The sequence below is a fragment of the Pan paniscus genome, chromosome 1 (genome assembly GCF_029289425.2).
Source record: "Pan paniscus chromosome 1, NHGRI_mPanPan1-v2.0_pri, whole genome shotgun sequence".
NCBI classification, from domain to species: domain Eukaryota; kingdom Metazoa; phylum Chordata; class Mammalia; order Primates; family Hominidae; genus Pan; species Pan paniscus.
In genome coordinates, this window is record NC_073249.2 from 97,160,108 (window position 1) to 97,183,805 (window position 23,698).

The following is a 23,698-nucleotide window of genomic DNA, read 5'->3' on the forward strand; positions in this document are numbered from 1 at the left end:
CCTCAAGGATATAGAACCAGAAATACTATTTGACCCAGCAATCCCATTACTGGGTATATACCCAAAGGATTATAAATTATGCTACTATAAAGACACATGCATACTTATGTTTATAGCACAACTGTTTACAATAGCAGACTTGGAACCAACCCAAATGCCCATCAATGATAGAGTGGATAAAGAAAATGTGGCACATATACACCATGGAATACTATGAAGCCATAAAAAGAATAAGTTTACGTCCTTTACAGGCACATGGATGAAGCTGGAAACCATCATCTTCAGCAAACTAACACAGGAACAGAAAACCAAACACCACATGTTCTCACTAATAAGTGGGAGCTGAGCAATGAGAAGACATAGACACAGGGCAGGGAACATCACACATCGGGGCATATTGGTGGTGGAGGTAAGAGGAGGGAGAGCATTAGGACAAATACATAATGCATGTGGAGCTTAAAACTTAGATGACGGGTTAATAGACATAGCAAACTACCATGGCACATATATACCGATGTAACAAACCTGCACATTCAGCTCATGTATCCCAGAACTTAAATTAAAAAAAATAAAATAAAATGAGACTGGCAAAAATAATAAAGAGCATTAAATCAAATAAAATGACTCAGTGCAAAGGCTAATTTAAAACAGAGAGTACAGAATCTCAGACTGGTTAAAGAGCTAGGTGTTTTTCTTAGCAGCAGTAAGGATGAGGAGGCAACTGAACATCTTAATAACAGACTCCATCTCTGTCAGATTCTCTCTTCTCTGAATCCATTATCTTCATGTTGACACCTGTCAGCCTGAACCTAAGAAGCACTAGTCCTTATTTCCCCTGCTGTTTCCCTGCTTCTCTCCCCTTCTCCCATTAATGCTAAAGATCCCCCAACCATCCTGGCACTTCTCCCAGCTCACATCTGAGGGTGGCTGGACAAAGAAGGTTAGTATTAAAGGAGGAAATGTCTAATCTTCCCTACAGTGTCTTGTACCATATATTCGTTGTATTTTCAAAGTGGGACCTCCATGTTTTTTCTAATAAATATCTCCATCACTCATCACTCACCTGCCCAGCACATAGGCCAAGTGGCAGGACAGCATCCTGGGACTCAGATCTAACACTTTGAGGAACTGAAGCTAGGTGTCTGAGGCAGCAAGTCAATGGGCTGATCTTAACCAGACTCACCCTCCCTGAGAAGGAGTTCAGTGACTGTGGGCTGTACTTTGCAGAAGGAAGGGTCTCAACATGCATTTCAAGCATTTTATCCGACTATTGATTCTAACAGCAGGGAAGTTTTGCTTCATAGAGATGTGTTCTTCTCCCTAGAGAAGAACAAGTCTACAGAGCTTCCCAACCTTCCCAATGTCTGGAATACACAGAAAATTAGAACATGTGTCTGGCTTAGTGGAGAGAAAGGCAAAGCTGCCATAGCCAGAGGTGACCCTCTTCGAGCTCCATCCACCCTGCATATGAGGGAATCAGTTCCTCGGAGCAGCTTTTCATGTATCACCTACTCAGGTCCTGTCCTTGACCCATGAAGAGAATTTCTCTGAGGCCTTGACCTTTGGAGGACGTTTGAAATCTCAGAAGAGAAGAGAATGACCAAGACAATTTGTGAGTCAGAAATCAGAGCTTTATTATAACATAAGGTAAAGGAGGAAAAGAAAACCTGCAATTGAGGTGCTCCATCAAGGGCAAAGTTCTCCCAGGGAAGCCCCATGAGTCTTTGTGGTCCCTGTCCACCCATGAATGGAATGAGAGGAAATGGAAAGAGTTAAGCATCAGGCTGTAGGAGGTTCTTAAACATTCTGTCCAAAGAGTTCTTCTTAGCCCAGGTCAGCAGCAGCCCCCAGAGCTGTGGCAGCAGCCAGAGCCCCCGGAAAGTTCACTCTCACAGCAATCATGGCTCTGGTGCCGGCGCCGGTGGAAGAGATGGGGCCTGTGGTGGCTCAGGGAGCAGCCACCAGCCCCAGAGCTGCAGCAGCCCCCAGAGCTGGGACCACAGCAGCCCCCAGAGCTGGGACCACAGCAAGAAGAGACTGCAGGGGAACATGGAGCTGGGCACTGGGGCAGGCATTTAGGGGGACACTTAGGTGGACATTTTGGGGTACACTTGGGAGGACACTTGGGAGGGGGCTGGCACTGCTGCTGGTTTTGCTGGCAAGACATCCTGGCAGAGTTTAGTCAACCTAAAAGATAATAATGAAACTCTTTAAATATTTCAAACCAAGGATCATATTATACCTCTTCTAAAATCAATGCATGTGTAGAAGAAGAATGATATTTAGATCATACAGTCACATCAGTAACCTGAAAGAAACAACTTGAATCTTTCCTCTAAATAAAAGCACATACATTAAAAAACCAACAGAATGAGCTTCGTATTCTTCCTTTCAGGGGAAGCTGGGATTACTCTATCCTCACAAGCCTGAATAGAGTATTCACACTCCATGAAGTACCGATTCCCTTAATACAAGCCCTAAGGACCAGCTGAGTGTTGCAGGACACACCAGGAGGTCCTCTGGAAAAATATTTTGCAATGAAACTTCCAGATAAAAGAGCCTGGCTTGAAGTATTTGCCAGTTTCCATGGTGTAAATATGCCCAACACAGCAGTTTTGAAGTTACCAACATGAAGTCACTGAACACAGAATTGGAAAAGATGTGCACAGTTAGCTTTCCCCACCTATATGAGCTCCGGTAGGCCTCAGAGCCTCAACAGATTCGAGGCAGACTGAGTCCCGTTCCTGCTCAGTATGGCAGAACACAAGCACACCACTCTTTCTCCAGCCTACCTCCATCCTCCCCATCCCTCTGCCTTGCTCATACCCCTCTGGTATCCCAAGTTGCCACTCACCCTGGTCACACGCAGGAGCACAGATACGTCCCTGGGGAGTCAGAGCAGATGAAGTGCTGAAGCTGGATGTGTCTTTTATAGGACCCAGGCTTGGCTCCGGAAAGAGCAGGAGGTGGCTCTTGCACAACCAGGCACGTGCTGAGTCATTCCTGACATTCTCCTGACTCCTAGTCCCTGCAATCCAAAGAGGCCTCAGGAGCTTCCAGGACTCCTCTCTGGGGCTGTGGTCTAGAGAAGCTTTAGCCAGTCAGAGCCTCCACCAAGTGGGAGCCCTAATGAGTTAACTTAGGGTACCCAAGGGACCCACGCCTGGACAAGATCCTGTTCCCTGCATCTTTTGTATTCGTGTCCTCTGAGGAAACATCAGTTCTGAGCCACAACATTCCCTTACCTTGTAAAAATGTTGCATTATGACTCCCTCCACCCTGAGCAGTTTCTCTTCTGTGTTCTGCTGTGGATCCTGCCATCCCAGGGGGTTTCTACAGCCTTGGCTCTTTCTAGGCATCCCTCCCTTGCCTAGGCTCCCAGCCCTTCCTCCTGGCCTCTGTTTCTGCTTTTCCTCTGACTCACCATGGCAAGCAGATACAGTGGATTAAATCTGAGTTGATTCTGTAGTCTAGAGCAAAGAATATGATTGAGAATAAACAATTCCCTCTAAAATCAAACCATTGCCCTTAGTCAGAGGAATTGTATTGAATGTGCTACTGGAATCAGAAAACTTGCATATGATAACTGAGTGATCTCTGGAAATTGCTACAACAATTATCAACAATTGCTAGAGTGTCACTATGATACTCACAATGAGTATCAATTCTCATATGTAATGGCCGTTATAAACCAGGTATACTTATCTCACTGAACTGTTTTTAATATTAAATGAGAAGTAAAGAAGAGCTTAGTGTGACACTATGTGCTTGATAGACCCTTAATAAATATGTGTTTAAAAGAAAAACTAATGCCATGTATTGGATACTTGCCCAGGTCTTATGTGGCATTCATTGTCCATATAGAACCCTTACAAGACAGTTTATTTGAAAACTCCCTTAGGCAGTAGACATCATTTCTTGTGGCTTCTGTGGAGAGGGAATTCCTTTCCTATCATGAAGTAGAGGGTCAGAAAGGGGTCTACTTACTCAGAGTTCTGATTCAGGGTTGCACTAGACAGAGTTACCCATTCATTTATTCACTTATTTTAAACAGATATATGGAGGATGAACTTTGAAAACCTTACGCTAAATGGAAGAAGCCAACCACAAAAGACTGCATTTCTTATGATCCTATTTATATAAAATGTGTAGAGTAGGCAAATCTGTAGAACTAGAAAGGGAATGAGGCTTTAGCCAGTTACAGCCTCTCTCAGGCTGGACACCTGAAGAGCTGACTTAGGGCATCTGAGGAACCAGAGCCTGGACAAGATTCTGTTCCCTGTATCTCCTTTTACTTTTGTGCACATTCTCTGAGGAAATATCAGCGGCTTCCAGGTACTTTAGCAAGCTGGGAGAAATTAGAAAATTACAACTAATGGATATAGGTTTTCTTTCTGGAGTAATGAAAATGTTCTAAAATTTGGTGGTGATTGTCCAACTCTATGAATATATTGAAACCCACTGAATTAACACTTTAAATAAATGAACTATATAATAAGTGAATTATGGCTCAATGAAGATGTTGAAATTAGAATTGAAAAAGATAGTTATTCACACCTCTGATTAAAACAGAAAGAGACCGTGCCTTGACATTGCCTAATGTTTACTTGGTGGTGGAGGGTGGTTAGGTAGAAAGCATAGTTTCCCATCGTCTGCTTCTACCTGAGGGATTCTATTCACCTATTTACGCAGTCCTATTTTCAGACCTGAGTCCTGTTCTCAGAGAGCTTTTACCTCAAGGATAAACTAAGTCCACAGTGTGATTAGAGCAGTGAATTCAAAAGGCATTCTTTGAAAGCCTACAACATTCTTGGAGCATGTATGTCCAAACATAGGGATATAGAGGTGAACAATAAATAGCCCATGACCTCAAAGACTGTAGAATTTAGTGGCCTTTTTGAAGATGACTGCAGACAAACTGGATACCAAAGAAGATGATGTTTGAGGCCTGAACCCCCTGAGTCACTATTTCCCAATGTGTTTAAAAGATGTTAGTTCATTCCACTGTCTTCATGGTGATATCACCCTCAGCTTCCTCATACTCTTTGACAAAGATATTTGTTACAATGTTGTAAGTGAGGAAATAGGGGAGGCAAGCCTGTGTGTGTGTGTGCATGTGTGCACTGTGTGCATGTATGCTGTATTCATATAAAAGTGCAGGTGAAATGAACATGCACATACATGAGCATCTGTATTGAGTGGTTGAATAAGCAATGGAAGGACTAATGGGAACCGATCCTCTGGGAAACCAGAACTGGGAGATAAACAGCTCTTTAACATGCCCACTTTTTCCCTTTATATCTCAAAAAATGGTGGGAATTGGTTCACAAGTCAGTGAAGAAACACCTGACTATAGATATTCTTGCTTCCGTCTCCACAGTCTTCACATCATCATGTGTGATCTCTCTGAGCCAGGAGACCCAGTGGGTCACATTGCCCATGCTCCCTCAGGGACCACCCACATACTTAATTGCCACATGAGTGTTGGCAGGATCAGTGCATCATTTTAGGACCACATGGACGAGCATGTGGGTGTCATGAGAAGAATGCCCTGTGGGTGATTTCAAACATTTCATCTGAAGTTCATGTCATCTGGCAAGTCAGTCTCCTGCAAGCTGGTCTCTCCAAGTAGCTCCTTGATTTGTCTCCCTGGGAACTTAAACTCTATATATTCCAGAAAAATACTCCCTACCAAATGTGGGAAATTTATTTTATCTACAGTACAAGAAAAAGCCTTACCATGTCTTTTTATTTGTCTCCCTTTATTTAATAGATTGACCAATCCAAAATTTTCCTGTACCATATCTTTGTAGGCCTTTTGATCTTTTTGTCAATACTGTCTAGCACTGTCTAGTGCTAGACATAGTGATAGGGAGGAGCACAGCATAGGGGTGTTCTGGGCAAAGCAAGAATTGGCCCGTCTAGTATTTACATACATATTTATATGACCTAAAGTGGATCGGTTTTATACTTATCTTAATTCATCAATTCCATGATACAGTCTTCTAACACTTGTTAACAGCCCTTAAATCAGTATATACCATATGACTGGTGGCACGTAATAGTTGAATTTTCAGCATTTTTTTCTTTCCTTGTGGTGCATGAAATAAGGGTGCCCCTTACAACTGATAGCCTCTTAAAGCTCATGAAATACAGTAGGTAGGAAGTGGGTACGTAGATATGAAATGAAATGAGAGACAGAATTGACATTGATTTAGCATTAGTTCTGCTTTTAAGCATGTCAGTTCTAACACTTTTAACTTGAGCTTATGTGTTTCTTCATAGGTACTAATTCGATACTAATGTATTTTATAAACTGTCTGCCAGCACACCAAGAATAGGTTTAAAAGGGCAAAATTATTCCCGTCCTGGCTCTAATTTATCTGACTTATTATTCAATTCATTTTGAAACTCAGATACCTTGCCAAAACACCACCAGCAATGCCAATGCCTTCAAAGGGCCCTCCACAGTGCCACTCCAGTGCACAGCCCATGTTCACCTCTGAATCTTCTTGTGTGACCCCTGCATAGGAAGAAGCTGCAGCGATCATCAGTTCCCAGAGCTCCAGCTACTGTGTAGTGGTCAACAGCCTTGTCCGTGCTGTACTGACTACACTTCTGTGAAACCAAAGTGTGAAGGCCAAGGGCCTCCTCAGCCGCATGCTGCACTCGCTCCCTCCAGTCCTCCTAACATCACAGCTTTGTTGGGCTTACCGTGGGGTTACCAAGTAGAAGGTTCTGTTTTCCCAATATTCTCCAAAGGTCTGTCCAGAAATTTGCCTTTATCCTAAGTGAAAATAAAACCATCATGGCATGTTCTTAGTGTGTTCTGGTCACTGTTGACCCTCTTCTGTCTCTTGGGTCATATCTCCAGTGACCTCCATTTATCCTCTCAGTCTCTGTGATGGTTAGTTTTGCCCAGGCTATGCTGTGTTACCCAGTTGTTTGATCAAATAGCAATCCACATGTTTCTCTGTAAGTATTTCATCAGTAGACTGAGTAAGCAGATTATCTTCCCTAACATGAGCCTCATCCAATCAGCTGCAGTCTTTAATAATGGACACTGAGGTTTCCCAAAGAAGAAGAAATTATCCTCAAGACTGCAATGTAGAAACTCTGCCTGTTTCCAGACTACTGCCTTGCAGAATTTAGACTCAATGCTGCAACATCAACTGTTATCTGAATTTCCAGCCAAGATTTTGGACTTGCCAGCCCACACAGTCATCGCATGAGCCAATTTCTTAAAATAAATTTATCTCTCTCTTCTGTTTCTCTGCAAAACCCTAGCCAATTCAGGTCTACCTACTTCCCCGTCTTCCCCTGAGGTATAGGTTGAGTGGAGTTGTGCTTTTGGGTCAAATGCCTCCGTGTGTGTGTGTGTGTGTGTGTGTGTATACATGCATACATACATGTGTGTACAATGATAAAAATAACAGAAAGTAATATAATAACTGATGCTTACTGACCATCTATTTTTTTCTAGGTATTATTTAAGTGTTTTATACACATTATCTCATTTAATCCTCATGCCAATTCTGTGATGTAGGTAGTATTAATATCCCCACTATACTAATGAGAAAACAAAGACTCCTAGGACTAAACAAATAGCCCAACTTCACACCGCTGGGAATAAATTTCAGAAAATTTAACCAAAAAAAATTTTGAGAACTTTAGTATAAGGTCAGCAGGTTTCTGAGAACAAATTTACACACAGCTTAGATACAGTACCATACACACACACACACACACACACACACACACACACACACAATGTCAGACCATCTGTCTAGTCCAGATTGTCAATTATTTTGTTTGGTGGGATGAATTTTCCAGATCATTTATAACTATGCTTTCTAAATCCCTCTCCCATACCAATTCCCTGCCAACCTCATTGTCTGTGTACCTCTCTTATATGCAATATCTATGCACTTACTTCTTAATCAAAACCAAGACAGAACCCATTGTTTTTCATGACCCAGAGAGCGCTATTTATAGGCTATCATGGGAGAAAATTATGTTAATTACATATGATCACTACATACACACACCAACACCCTCACTGCCTATGTCCATTTATATCCAGTATTTCTTTCTAATCATTGGAATTAGAAGAATGTCAGTGTTAGATGAATAGGGCACATTAATTAAATATTCTATTTGCAATCACTGCATATCCATGCCTTGGGATTCCCTAGAGCAAGGAACTATTTCCAAGAATTCTGTGCTGAGCAAATTAGGTAACTATTAAGCAGGTCTTACAAGAGTAAATGAGAGAAGGATGTGATCAGATGAATTAAAAGAAAAGAACATCTCTAAAGAGAAAACACTTTGAGGATTTTCTTGGACTGTCTCCCATTAGTAAATTCAATAATCAGAGTTTATTAATTCACTCTCATACACACTCAGCAAGTATTGTTGACTATGTGGCCAACTCTGGGGATACTACATGATATGAAAGGAATATGATATCTGCCCACTGTGACTATATTCTTCAGAAAGGAGGGAGGGACGTGGATGAAGAGGGCATGAGAAATAGAGGCTCATTTTGTTCAGTGTGGGAACTAACACAGAAACATTAGCATATCAGGCAAGAAAAGAAGGGAATAGCTGTTTTAAGTCTATGGTTTGTTGAGAAGAACTTACCATAAGCTGTTTGAATTTCACACACAGTAAATAGTGCATGCCTTCCAAGTTTAACTACAGAGAACTTGTTGAGACCACAGAATGTAGTTAAATCACCTAGATTTGGATTCTGAGAACCAGTTACTTGCCTTAAAACCTTAGAAATGTGCCCAAAATTGTCTGTGAATCTGTCTTTTCATCTATGAAGTGTGGAAAACAGCTGTAATTTCCTAACAGCCATATTGTGTGAATTAATTGTTATTTTGGTTGAGTTACACCTGAAACACTTATAAGAGTGCATATCTTATAACAAGCACAAAAGTTTAGAATTACATAGTTTTACTGTTTCTGTACATAGCTCTGAATTAGATGTGAAGATGGAGCAATGCAACCAGCGTGGGGGTGGACTAGGATTGAAATCTGACCTAGCAAGGTCAAGGAGCAACCATGAAATGGTAACATGGGGAATTTCTTTCTGAATATTAATGGGTTTGCAAGCAGAAGGAGAATTGTTTAGCAAATGAAAAGTAGCCTTATTCTGGTTTACACATGTGTTCTGTTCAGCTGAATTCACTTCCAGCTGAACTCATGTTAAGATATCCTGCCAACTGAGCCAGCAACAGTAAGAGTCCCTCCAAGAGCCGGCCAATATGCTCGTCCCTCAGGCTTCCGAGTTTTTCTTAGCACTGGGGGTAGTGTTGGTCCTGCTCTGGGAGCAGCTGCTCCTGGAGTTAGCACAGGCAAAACACAGTCAGCCGACCTTGGCTGCAGAGCTGTTGCAGCAGCAGCGACAGAGCCTGGAGTGTCAGTGAGAGAGCAGCGTCGCAGCTCTCGGGCACTGCTGTGGATCTCAGAGGGTCCGAGTTGAGATAACCACACACACAAGCATCCATCCTGGCCCAAAACTCCTTTTCTACTCTACCCTATTCCTGGGCTGACCCTCTGAGGACTCAAGAGGGTGACCAGGTAGAATTTTCACTCGATGTGGAGGTGAAAGTGCTCTCTGGGGATTCTGGCCCAGGTGACAATCTATCCACCTTTTCCTTTTCACAATGTGTTCTGGTTACTGTTGACTCTCCTCACTTGGGTCATATTTCAGATAACCCAGAATTAATCATCTGTCACCCTCCCACTCTAGATACCTTTGAAAGAGATGCAGCCATAATACCAAGTATGGTTTCTGATTGGACAGCACACTTCTTCTCAGAGCCTCATCCTCCTCCTGCCCTTGAGAGTTGATCCAGACCCCTGATCCTTGGTCCACTTCTGGGTGATGGGTGGATTAGAGGTGGGGAGATAGGCAGAAGTAACCTGGAGCCTCCGCCAGGCTTCCATAAGCCAGGTCTTATGCCTGTCTCCAGGGAGCTCCTCACAGCACTCCAGACCTCAGCTGCAGGCAGTGAATTCCCCTGCCTAATCAACCTTCCAGGCAGATTTGCCTCAGTGCATACAGCAGAGACCATAAAGGTGGAAATGTGGGCAGGACGTTCCTGAATGTTGTGTTAAGAGGTAAGTGAAGTGTACCCGAGAGTCTGTGTCACTATTTCCAGAAACCAGCAATCCAGCTGTCTTTACTCAGCAGGTTGAACTATATCAAGAACTACTTGATTGGATGTGTACGCAATGTGCGTGCTCCACTTCATTCTTAACTTACATCTTTAAATTTTGTCCAGAACCACACCATGTCCAGATATCAAAATTTATACTTCTCTATCCCTTCTGTACATACAAGCAGCCAGTGAGATTTAGGAAATTGTTGGGACTTTAGGAAAGCTCAGGTAAGAGGCTCTATTGGGGTCAGGGCCTTTTACCCACCCTTTCTCTTTCTTCAGAACTGAAGTACAGCGTTGCAGATCAGAACTCCATCAGGCATCTTGAGATCACCAACCATTTCCCAGGAAATAAGCACTAATAATGAAATGACAAGACAGAGGGGTATCCATCTCTGAATACTCCGGGGAACCACCATACCAGCCATGGACTACTGACCTCTGACTTAATCACATGTGAGTGGAAATAGCCTGCTCTCCTCTTTCAATTGCTGTGATTTTGAGTTCCTGTGATAGTAGCAGAACGTAATTTCTAACACACATGCACACATGCCAAACATAAGATAAGATCCAAGTAAAAACCAATAGTCAGATTGGAAATTATTCTGTGTATGGAAGTTTAGATAAAGAAAGGATTATGTTCACCATGAAAGGAGCACATGGAGGCCCAGATAGCAGGCCCACTGGAGAAGGGAAGGGCCGGTGAGTTGCTCTTACTTAAGGCAGAGGTCCCTGAAAGCATACTCGAGTGTCCACCCCTCCGCAGGCCAGCCTTCACCTGCCCCGGGCAACCTTAGGTCCCCTGCTTGGTGTTCCATTTTATACTGTTTGGGTTTTTTTATTTGTTTTGTTTGCTGACATGTAAACACTAAGGACAAGGAAAAACTTCTTAACCAACTCAGGAAACCCTGAAGCTATGAAAGCAAAGAAAGTCATATTTGAGTATTTAAAAACTACAAATATTTCCATAGCAAAAGTTATTATAAACAGAGTCAATTAATTATGATGTATTAAATATTTTAATAAAGACAGATCAAGGTTAATATCCATGATATATCAAGAGCTCTTGAAAATTGAAAAGAACATTTAAAATCCTATTACAAATTTTGTAGAAATGGCCAATGTACATATTTATGGAAGCTCAAAATTACTACTGGTCAGGGACTTGAAAATTAGTTAATAATGAGACTGGCAAAATAATAAAGAGCATTAAGTCAAATAAACTGACTCAGTGCAGAGGGTGATTTAAAATGCAGACAGTACAGAATCTCAAACTGGTTAATCAGCTGGGTTTTTGTCTTAGTGGCACTAAGGGTAAGTAAGAAGCTAAACATATTAATAAGAGGCTCCATCTCTGTCAAAATCCATCTTTGCTGAATCCATTATCTTCATGTCAACACCTGTCAGCCTGAACCTAAGAAGCACTAGCCCTTGTTTCCCCTGCTGTGTCCCTGCTTCCCTCCCCTTCCTCTATTAATACTTAAGATGCGCCACCCATCCTGGCACTTCTCTCCCCTCACATTCTGAGGGTGGCTTGGCAAAGAAGATAAGTATTGAAGGAGGAAAGGTCTATTCTTTCGTACAGCGTTTTGTATTCTTTGTATTCTTATGTTCCTTATATTCTTTGTATTTTCTAAGCAACACTTCCATGTTTTTTCACTTAATATCTCCATGACTCATCACTCCCCTGCCCAGCACGTGGGCCAAGTGGCAGGACAGCATCCTGGGACTCAGATCTAACACTGTGAGGAACTGAAGCCAGGTGTCCAAGGCAGCAAGTCAAAAGGCTGATCTTAACCAGACTCATGAAAAGAAGCTGAGTGACCATGGGCTGTACTTTACAGGAGGAAGGGTCTCAACATCTGTTTCAAGCATTTTATCCAACTATTGATTCTAAGGGCAGGAAAGTTTTGCTTCATAGGGATGTGTTCTTCTCCCTAGAGAAGAACAAGTCTGCAGAGCTTCCCAACCTTCCCAATGTCTGGATTACACAGAAAATTAGAACATGTGTCTGGCTTAGTGGAGAGAAAGGCAAAGCTACCATAGCCAGAGGTGACCCTCTTGGAGCTCCATTCACTCAGCATCTGGGGGAATCAGTTCCTCAGAGCAGCTTTTCATGTATCACCTACTCATGTCCTGTCCTTGCCTCATGAAGAAAATTTCTCTGAGGCCCTGACCTTTGGAGGACATTTGAGATCTCAGAAGAGAAGAGAATGACCAAGACACTTATTGAGTCAGAAATCAGAGCTTTATTATAACATGAGGTAAAGGAGGAAAAGAAGACTTGCAATTGGGGTGTTACATCAAGCACGAAGTTCTTCCAGGGAAGCCCCATGAGTCTTTGTGGTCTCTGCCAACCAATGAATGGAATGAGAGGAAGTGGAAAGAGTATCCATCAGGCCATAGCAGGTTCTTGGCCATTCAGTCCCAAGAGCTCTTCTGTAGCCCAGGTCAGCAGCAGCCCCCAGAGCTGTGGCAGCAGCCAGAGCCCCCGGAAGGTTCACTCTCACAGCAGTCGGGGCTCTGGTGCCGGCGCCGGTGGAAGAGACGGGGCCTGTGGTGGCTCAGGGAGCAGCCACCAGCCCCAGAGCTGCAGCAGCCCCCAGAGCTGGGACCACAGCAGCTCCCAGAGCTGGGACCACAGCAAGAAGAGACTGCAGGGGAACATGGAGCTGGGCACTGTGGTGGACATTTGGGGGGACACTTAGGTGGACATTTTGGGGTACACTTGGGAGGACACTTGGGAGGGGGCTGGCACTGCTGCTGGTTTTGCTGGCAAGACATCCTGGCAGAGTTTAGTCAACCTAAAAGATAATAATGAAACTCTTTAAATATTTCAAACCAAGGATCATATTATACCTCTTCTAAAATCAATGCATGTGTAGAAGAAGAATGATATTTAGATCATACAGTCACATCAGTAACCTGAAAGAAACAACTTGAATCTTTCCTCTAGATAAAAGTACGTAGATAAAAAATCAACAGAATGAGCTTCTTACTCTTCCTTTCAGGGGAAACTGCGATTGCTCTATCCTCACAAGCCTGAATAGAGTATTCACAGCTCCCTGAAGTACCTATTCCTTTAATACAAGCCCTAAGGACAAGCTGGGTGTTGCAGGACATACCAAGGGGTCCTCTGGAAAATATTTTGCAATGAAACCTCCAGATAAAAGAGCCTGGCTTGAAGTATTTGCCAGTTTCCATGGTGTAAATATGCCCAACACAGCAGTTTTGAAGTTACCAACATGAAGTCACTGAACACAGAATTGGAAAAGATGTGCACAGTTAGCTTTCCCCACCTATATGAGCTCCGGTAGGCCTCAGAGCCTCAACAGATTCGAGGCAGACTGAGTCCCATTCCTGATCAGTATGGCAGAACACAAGCACACCACTCTTTCTCCAGCCTACCTCCATCCTCCCCATCCCTCTGCCTTGCTCATACCCCTCTGGTATCCCAGGTTGCCACTCACCCTCGTCACATGCAGGAACACAGACACGTCCCTGGGGAGTCAGAGCAGATGAAGTGCTGAAGCTGGATGTGTCTTTTATAGGGCCCAGGCTTGGCTCCGGAAAGAGCAGGAGGTGGCTCTTGCACAACCAGGCATGTGCTGGGTCATTCCTGACATTCTCCTGCCTCTTAGTCCCTGCAATCCAAAGAGGCCTCAGGAGCTTCCAGGACTCCTCTCTGGGGCTGCGGTCTAGAGAGGCTGTAGCCAGTCAGAGCCTCCACCAGGTGGGAACCCTAAAGAGTTAACTTAGGGTACCCAAGGGACCCACACCTGGACAAGATTCTGTTCCCTGCATTTTTTTAATGCATGTCCTCTGAGGAAACATCAGTTCTGAGCCACAGCATTCCCTGACCTTGTGGAAATGTTCCATTATGACTCCCTCCACCCTGAGCAGTTTCTCTTCCATGTCCTGCTGTGGATCCAGCCATCCCAGGGGGCTTCTACAGCCTTGGCTTTTTCTAGGCATCCCTCCCTTGCCTAGGCTCTCAGCCCTTCCTCCTGGCCTCTGTGTTTCTGCTTTTCCTCCGACTCACCATGGCAAGCAGATTCAGTGGATTAAATCTGAGTTGATTCTGTCACCTAAAGCAATGAGAATGATTGAGAATAAACAATTCCCTCTAAAATCTAAACATTTCCTTCAGTCAGAGGACTTGTATTGAATGTGCTACTGGAATCAGAAAACTTGCATATGATAACTGGGTAATCTCTGAAAGTTGCTGTAACAATTATCAATAATTGCTACAGTATTACTGTGATACTCATGGTGAGTATCAGTTCTCACATATAATGCCCATTATAAACCTATCAGTGAGATATACCTATCTCACTGAGCTGTTTGTAATATAAAGTGAGAAGCAAGAAAGAGCTAAGTATGACATTTTGTGCCTGATAGACCCTTAATAAATATATGTTTAAAAGAAAAACTAATGCCATGTATTGGATACTTGCCCCGGTCTTATGTGTCATTAATTGCCCATATAGAGCCCTTACCCTCAGAGAGCTTAACTCAACCAGACACTTAGATTATTTGAAACCTGTCTTGGGAAGTAGACATCATTTCTTGGGGCTCCTATGCAGAGGAAACTCCTTTCCTACCAGGAAGTAGAGGGTCAGCCAGGAATCTGCTTATTCAGAGTTCTGATTCAGGGTTGCACTAGACAGAGTTACCCAGTCATTTATTCATTTAGTTTAAACAGATACATTGAGGGTGAACCTTGAAAACATTACACTACGTGAAAGAAGCCAGTCACAAAAGACTGCATATTGTATGATGTTATTTATATGAAATGTGTAGAGTAGGCAATCTCTGGAAATAGAAAGGGGATGAGGCTTTAGCCAGTTACAGCCTCTCCCAGGCTGGACCCCTGAAGAGCTGACTCAGGGCATCCGAGGAACAAGAGCCTGGATGAGATTCTGTTCCCTGTATCTCCTTTTATGTTTATGACTGTCCTCTGAGAAATATCAGTGGCTTCCAGGTGCTTTAGCAGGCTGGGAGAAATTGAGAAGTTACTGCCAATGGATACAGGTTTTCTTTGTGAGGTAATAAAAATGTTCTAAAATTGTGGTGGTGATTGGCCAACTCTGTGAATATACTGAAAACCATTGAATTTACACTTTAAACAAATGAACTACAAATATGTTAATTACATCTCAATAAAGGTGTTAGAATTGAAAAAAATAGATATTCACATCTCTGATTAAAACAGAAACAGACTGTGCCTTCACATTGCCTAATGCCTACTTAGTGGGGGAGGGGAGGATGCGGAGAAAGCATAGTTTCCCATTGTCAGCTTCTAACTGAGGGATTCTGTTCTCCTAGTTATGCAATCCTATTATCAGATCTGATTCCTGCTCTCAGGAAGCTTTTACCTGAAGGATAAAGTAAGTCAACAGTGTGGTCAGAGCAGTGAATTCAAAAGGCATTCTTTGAAAGCCTACAACATTCTTGAATCATGTATGTCCAAATATAGGGATATAGAGGTGAATAATAAGTAGCCCATGACCTCAAGGACTGTAGAATTTTTGTAGCCTTTTTGAAGATGACTGCAGACAAATATAGGTCCAAAGAAGATGACGTGGGGAGGAGCCAAGATGGCCGAATAGGAACAGCTCTGGTCTACAGCTCCCAGCGTGAGCGACGCAGAAGACGGGTGATTTCTGCATTTCCATCTGAGGTACTGGGTGCATCTCACTAGGGAGTGCCAGACAGTGGGTGCAGGCCAGTGGGTGCGCGCACCGTGCGCGAGCCGAAGCAGGGCAAGGCATTGCCTCACCTGGGAAGCGCAAGGGGCCAGGGAGTTCCCTTTCCGAGTCAAAGAAAGGGGTGATGGACGCACCTGGAAAATCGGGTCACTCCCACCCGAATATTGCGCTTTTCAGACCGGCTTAAAAAACGGCGCACCACGAGACTATATCCCACACCTGGCTCGGAGGGTCCTACGCCCACGGAGTCTCGCTGATTGCTAGCACAGCAGTCTGAGATCATACTGCAAGGCAGCAGCGAGGCTGGGGGAGGGGCGCCCGCCATTGCCCAGGCTTGCTTAGGTAAACAAAGCAGCCGGGAAGCTCCAACTGGGTGGAGCCCACCACAGCTCAAGGAGGCCTGCCTGCCACTATAGGCCCCACCTCTGGGGCAGGTCACAGACAAACAAAAAGACAGCAGTAACCTCTGCAGACTTAAATGTCCCTGTCTGACAGCTTTGAAGAGAGCAGTGGTTCTCCCAGCACGCAGCTGGAGATCTGAGAACCGGCAGACTGCCTCCTCAAGTGGGTCCCTGACCCCTGACCCCCGAGCAGCCTAACTGGGAGGCACACCCCAGCAGGGGCACACTGACACCTCACACGGCAGGGTACTCCAACAGACCTGCAGCTGAGGGTGCTGTCTGTTAGAAGGAAAACTAACAAAGAGAAAGGACATCCACACCGAAAACCCATCTGTACATCACCATCATCAAAGACCAAAAGTAGATAAAACCACAAAGATGGGGAAAAAACAGAACAGAAAAACTGGAAACTCTAAAACGCAGAGCGTCTCTCCTCTTCCAAAGGAACGCAGTTCCTCACCAGCAACGGAAAAAAGCTGGATGGAGAATGACTTTGACGAGCTGAGAGAAGAAGGCTTCAGACGATCAAATTACTCTGAGCTACGGGAGGACATTCAAACCAAAGGCAAAGAAGTTGAAAACTTTGAAAAAAATTTAGAAGAATGTATAACTAGAATAACCAATACAGAGAAGTGCTTAAAGGAGCTGATGGAGCTGAAAACCAAGGCTCAAGAACTACGTGAAGAATGCAGAAGCCTCAGGAGCCGATGCGATCAACTGGAAGAAAGTGTATCAGCGATGGAAGATGACATGAATAAAATGAAGCGAGAAGGGAAGTTTAGAGAAAAAAGAATAAAAAGAAATGAGCAAAGCCTCCAAGAAATATGGGACTATGTGAAAAGACCAAATCTACGTCTGATTGGTGTACCTGAAAGTGATGGGGAGAATGGAACCAAGTTGGAAAACACTCTGCAGGATATTATCCAGGAGAACTTCCCCAATCTAGCAAGGCAGGCCAACGTTCAGATTCAGGAAATACAGAGAACGCCACAAAGATACTCCTCGAGAAGAGCAACTCAAAGACACATAATTGTCAGATTCACCAAAGTTGAAATGAAGGAAAAAATGTTAAGGGCAGCCAGAGAGAAAGGTCGGGTTACTCTCAAAGGGAAGCCCATCAGACTAACAGCGGATCTCTCAGCAGAAACCCTAGAAGCCAGAAGAGAGTGGGCGCCAATATTCAACATTCTTAAAGAAAAGAATTTTCAACCCAGAATTTCATATCCAGCCAAACTAAGCTTCATAAGTGAAGGAGAAATAAAATACTTTACAGACAAGCAAATGCTGAGAGATTTTGTCACCACCAGGCCTGCCCTAAAAGAGCTCCTGAAGGAAGCGCTAAACATGGAAAGGAACAACCAGTACCAGCCGCTGCAAAATCATGACAAAATGTAAAGACCATCCAGACTAGGAAGAAACTGCATCAACTAATGAGCAAAATCACCAGCTAACATCATAATGACAGGATCAAATTCACACATAACAGTATTAACTTTAAATGTAAATGGACTAAATTCTCCAATTAAAAGACACAGACTGGCAAATTGGACAAAGAGTCAAGATCCATCAGTGTGCTGTATTCAGGAAACCCATCTCACGTGCAGAGACACACATAGGTTCAAAATAAAAGGATGGAGGAAGATCTACCAAGCAAATGGAAAACAAAAAACGGCAGGGGTTGCAATCCTAGTCTCTGATAAAACAGACTTTAAACCAACAAAGATCAAAAGAGACAAAGAAGGCCATTACATAATGGTAAAGGGATCAATTCAACAAGAAGAGCTAACTATCCTAAATATATATGCACCCAATACAGGAGCACCCAGATTCATAAAGCAAGTCCTGAGTGACCTACAAAGAGACTTAGATTCCCACACATTAATAATGGGAGACTTTAACACCCCACTGTCAACATTAGACGGATCAACGAGACAGAAAGTCAACAAGGATACCCAGGAATTGAACTCAGCTCTGCACCAAGTGGACCTAATAGACATCTACAGAACTCTCCACCCCAAATCAACAGAATATACATTTTTTTCAGCACCACACCACACCTATTCCAAAATTGACCACATACTTGGAAGTAAAGCTCTCCTCAGCAAATGTAAAAGAACAGAAATTATAACAAACTATCTCTCAGACCACAGTGCAATCAAACTAGAACTCAGGATTAAGAATCCCACTCAAAGCCGCTCAACTACATGGAAACTGAACAACCTGCTCCTGAATGACTACTGGGTACATAACAAAATGAAGGCAGAAATAAAGATGTTCTTTGAAACCAACGAGAACAAAGACACAACATACCAGAATCTCTGGGACACATTCAAAGCAGTGTGTAGAGGGAAATTTATAGCACTAAATGCCCACAAGAGAAAGCAGGAAAGATCCAAAATTGACACCCTAACATCACAATTAAAAGAACTAGAAAAGCAAGAGCAAACACATTCAAAAGCTAGCAGAAGGCAAGAAATAACTAAAATCAGAGCAGAACTGAAGGAAATAGAGACACAAAAAACCCTTCAAAAAATCAATGAATCCAGGAGCTGGTTTTTTGAAAGGATCAACAAAATTGATAGACCGCTAGCAAGACTAATAAAGAAAAAAAGAGAGAAGAATCAAATAGACACAATAAAAAATGATAAAGGGGATATCACCACCAATCCCACAGAAATACAAACTACCATCAGAGAATACTACAAACACCTCTACGCAAATAAACTAGAAAATCTAGAAGAAATGTATAAATTCCTCGACACATACACTCTCCCAAGACTAAACCAGGAAGAAGTTGAATCTCTGAATAGACCAATAACAGGAGCTGAAATTGTGGCAATAATCAATAGTTTACCAACCAAAAAGAGTCCAGGACCAGATGGATTCACAGCCGAATTCTACCAGAGGTACAAGGAGGAACTGGTACCATTCCTTCTGAAACTATTCCAATCAATAGAAAAAGAGGGAATCCTCCCTCACTCCTTTTATGAGGCCAGCATCATTCTGATACCAAAGCCGGACAGAGACACAACCAAAAAAGAGAATTTTAGACCAATATCCTTGATGAACATTGATGCAAAAATCCTCAATAAAATACTGGCAAACCGAATCCAGCAGCACATCAAAAAGCTTATCCACCATGATCAAGTGGGCTTCATCCCTGGGATGCAAGGCTGGTTCAATATACGCAAATCAATAAATGTAATCCAGCATATAAACAGAGCCAAAGACAAAAACCACATGATTATCTCAATAGATGCAGAAAAAGCCTTTGACAAAATTCAACAACCCTTCATGCTAAAAACTCTCAATAAATTAGGTATTGATGGGACATATTTCAAAATAATAAGAGCTATCTATGACAAACCCACAGCCAATATCATACTGAATGGGCAAAAACTGGAAGCATTCCCTTTGAAAACTGGCACAAGACAGGGATGCCCTCTCTCACCACTCCTATTCAACATAGTGTTGGAAGTTCTGGCCAGGGCAATTAGGCAGGAGAAGGAAATAAAGGGTATTCAATTAGGAAAAGAGGAAGTCAGATTGTCCCTGTTTGAAGATGACATGATTGTATATCTAGAAAACCCCATTGTCTCAGCCCAAAATCTCCTTAAGCTGATAAGCAACTTCAGCAAAGTCTCAGGATACAAAATCAATGTACAAAAGTCACAAGCATTCTTATACACCAACAACAGACAAACACAGAGCCAAATCATGAGTGAACTCCCATTCACAATTGCTTCAAAGAGAGTAAAATACCTAGGAATCCAACTTACAAGGGATGTGAAGGACCTCTTCAAGGAGAACTACAAACCACTGCTCAAGGAAATAAAAGAGGATACAAACAAATGGAAGAACATTCCATGCTCATGGGTAAGAAGAATCAATATCGTGAAAATGGCCATACTGCCCAATGTAATTTACAGATTCAATGCCATCCCCATAAAGCTACCAATGACTTTCTTCACAGAATTGGAAAAAACTACTTTAAAGTTCATATGGAACCAAAAAAGAGCCCGCATTGCCAAGTCAATCCTAAGCCAAAAGAACAAAGCTGGAGGCATCACACTACCTGACTTCAAACTATACTACAAGGCTACAGTAACCAAAACAGCATGGTACTGGTACCAAAACAGAGATATAGATCAATGGAACAGAACAGAGCCCTCAGAAATAAAGCCGCATACCTACAACTATCTGATCTTTGACAAACCTGAGAAAAACAAGCAATGGGGAAAGGATTCCCTATTTAATAAATGGTGCTGGGAAAACTGGCTAGCCATATGTAGGAAGCTGAAACTGGATCCGTTCCTTACACCTTATACAAAAATCAATTCGGGATGGATTAAAGATTTAAACGTTAGACCTAAAACCATAAAAACCCTAGAAGAAAACCTAGACATTGCCATTCAGGACATAGGCATGGGCAAGGACTTCATGTCCAAAACACCAAAAGCAATGGCAACAAAAGACAAAATTGACAAATGGGATCTAAAGAGCTTCTGCACAGCAAAAGAAACTATCATCAGAGTGAACAGGCAACCTACAAAATGGTAGAAAATTTTCGCAACCTACTCATCTGACAAAGGGCTAATATCCAGAATCTACAATGAACTCAAACAAATTTACAAGAAAAAAACAAACAACCCCATCAAAAAGTGGGCGAAGGACATGAACAGACACTTCTCAAAAGAAGACATTTATGCAGCCAAAAAACACATGAAAAAATGCTCATCATCACTGGCCATCAGAGAAATGCAAATCAAAACCACTATGAGATACCATCTCACACCAGTTAGAATGGCAATCATTAAAAAGGCAGGAAACAACAGGTGCTGGAGAGGATGTGGAGAAATAGGAACACTCTTACAATGTTGGTGGGACTGTAAACTGGTTCAACCATTGTGGAAGTCAGTGTGGTGATTCCTCAGGGATCTAGAACTAGAAATACCATTTGACCCAGCCATCCCATTACTGGGTATATACCCAAATGACTATAAATCCTGCTGCTATAAAGACACATGCACACATATGTTTATTGCGGCATTATTCACAATAGCAAAGACTTGGAACCAACCCAAATGTCCAACAATGATAGACTGGATTAAGAAAATGTGGCACATATACACCATGGAATACTATGCAGCCATAAAAAATGATGAGTTCATGTCCTTTGTAGGGATATGGATGAAATTGGAAATCATCATTCTCAGTAAACTATCGCAAGAACAAAAAACCAAACACCGCATATTCTCACTCATAGGTGGGAATTGAACAATGAGATCACATGGACACAGGAAGGGGAATATCACACTCTGGGGACTGTTGTGGGGTGGGGGGAGGGGGGAGGGATAGCATCGGGAGATATACCTAATGCTAGATGACGAGTTAGTGGGTGCAGCGCACCAGCATGGCACACGTATACATATGTAACTAACCCGCACAAGGTGCACATGTACCCTAAAACTTAAAGTATAATAATAAAAAAAAGATATAAATAACTACAGAAATACATAGATCCTAAAAAAAAAAAAAAAAAAAAAAGAAGATGACGTTTTGGGCCTGAACCTCCTGAGTCACTATTTCCCAGTGTGATTAGAACATGTTAGTTCATTCCACTGTCTTCATGGTGATATCACCCTCAGCTTCCTCATACTCTTTGACAAAGATATTTGTAACAATGTGGTAAGTGAGGAAGTAGGGGAGGCAAGTCTGTGTCTGTGTGTGTGTGTATGTGGGTGTGTGCTCTGTATGTGTGTATGTTGTATTTATACAAAAATTCAGGTAAAATGAACATGCACATACATGAGCGTCTGTATTGAGTGGTTGAATAAGCGATGGAAGAATTAATGGGACCCGATCCCCTGGGAAACCAGAATTGGGAGATAAGCAGCTGTTTAACATGTCCCCTTTGTCCCTTTATATCTCAGAAAATGTTGAGAATTAGTTCACAAGTCAGTGAAGAAACACCTGCCTGCAAGTATTCTTGCTTCTGTCTCCACAGCCCTCACATCATCATAGGTGATCCCTCTGAGCCAGAAGACCCCGTGTCACATTGTGCATGTTCCCTCAGCGACCAGCCAAACACTTAATTGTCTCATGAGTGTTGGCAGAATCAATGCATGATTGCAGGACCACATGAACAAGTACATAGGTGACATGAAAAGAATGGCCTGGGATTGATTCCAGACATTTCATCTGAAGTTCACCTCATCTGGAAAGTCAGTCTCCTGAAAGCTGATATTTCCAAGTAGCTCCTTGAATTGTCTCCCTGGGAACTTAAACTCCATATATTCCAGAAAATTATCCCCCACCAAATGCTGGAACTTTATTTTAGCCACAGTACAAGAAAAAGCCTTACCATGTCCCTTGATGTATCTCATCTTATTTAGTAGATTCACTAATCCAAATTTTCCGTTTACTATATCTTTGTAGTCCTTTTCATCTTCTTGTCAACACTGTCTGGCACTGTCTGATTTTGGCCCAGTTTCCACTCCTGAAAGGGTATGTGTGGAGATAAGGGTTTATTGAATTGTAATTTCCAAAAAGTTAAAAGCATGACTCATATAAATATATAGCAGGCATATTATAAAGATTTGTTTCACTTGTTAATAAGAGAATCAGCATGATGGTAATGCTGGTTCAAAGAATAGGAGAGACCAAAAAAATTCTGGAACAAGATTGCAAATTTAGGTACAAAACTGGTTAAAGTTTTCAAAGGCAATGAAACCATTAGGTTAAATTTTCTAGAGCACACAAAATAATTTTCAACTTACAAATCTTCTATAATTTAAATCTAGCTTTACAGTGTCTGGGCCTTAATCAATACCAAATATATTAAGTAAAATCATGCCACCATTTTTTTAAAAAACCTAGAGAGTCATATAAACCTTAGGCAAGGTTGTTAGTTACTAGGAAGAAGTAAAAATTTAAAAGACTAATCAGAAATCACTTTTTTGCTTAATTTTAAGTTTTGGATAAGTTTAACCCCCAATTTCCTAACAAGAGATGGTTTCTCAGAAACTGGGGCTTCAAAACCCAGGTCCAGAATGGGTTCTTGCTGAAGTCATATTGGCTGATGGACATCAGAGGGGCATGAATTCCAGGCAGAGAGCTGCTGGAGAATTCACGTGTCGTGGTCCTGCTAGAGCTGGGACTCACTTCAGATCTTGGTATTAGCATAGCTTATAAGAGATGTCCCAACACTGCCCCGCGTCTGTTTTGCCTCATCTGGGACCTGCCATTTTCCTTGCCTGGTTACCAGGGTGAGTTTGCCATGGGGAGCCATCAAACTGGCTCTCAGCAGAACCATATGGGAGTCTTAAGAGCAACACCGGGAGTATGGAATATGAAAGGAGAAGACGGCCCAGTGACAGGGAGGAGCACAGCAGAGGGGTGTCCTGGGCAAAGC

General features: G+C 42.6%; 2 protein-coding genes across 2 annotated transcripts; both read right to left on the reverse strand.

Moving 5' to 3' along the window:
* Positions 1–1,613: 1,613 nt before the first annotated feature.
* Positions 1,614–3,019, reverse strand: LOC130541087 (late cornified envelope protein 2B-like). The gene is made up of 2 exons (XM_057300904.2): positions 2,855–3,019; positions 1,614–2,187 (listed from the first exon to the last, which is right to left on the reverse strand). Exon 2 carries the CDS (start codon positions 2,165–2,167, stop codon positions 1,835–1,837), a length of 333 nt encoding a protein of 110 aa, XP_057156887.1. The 5' UTR covers positions 2,168–2,187; positions 2,855–3,019; the 3' UTR covers positions 1,614–1,834.
* Positions 3,020–12,402: 9,383 nt separating this feature from the next.
* Positions 12,403–13,692, reverse strand: LOC130541088 (late cornified envelope protein 2C). The gene is made up of 2 exons (XM_057300905.2): positions 13,643–13,692; positions 12,403–12,976 (listed from the first exon to the last, which is right to left on the reverse strand). The coding sequence occupies exon 2, from the start codon at positions 12,954–12,956 to the stop codon at positions 12,624–12,626; it is 333 nt and encodes a 110-aa protein (XP_057156888.1). The 5' UTR covers positions 12,957–12,976; positions 13,643–13,692; the 3' UTR covers positions 12,403–12,623.
* Positions 13,693–23,698: the final 10,006 nt, after the last annotated feature.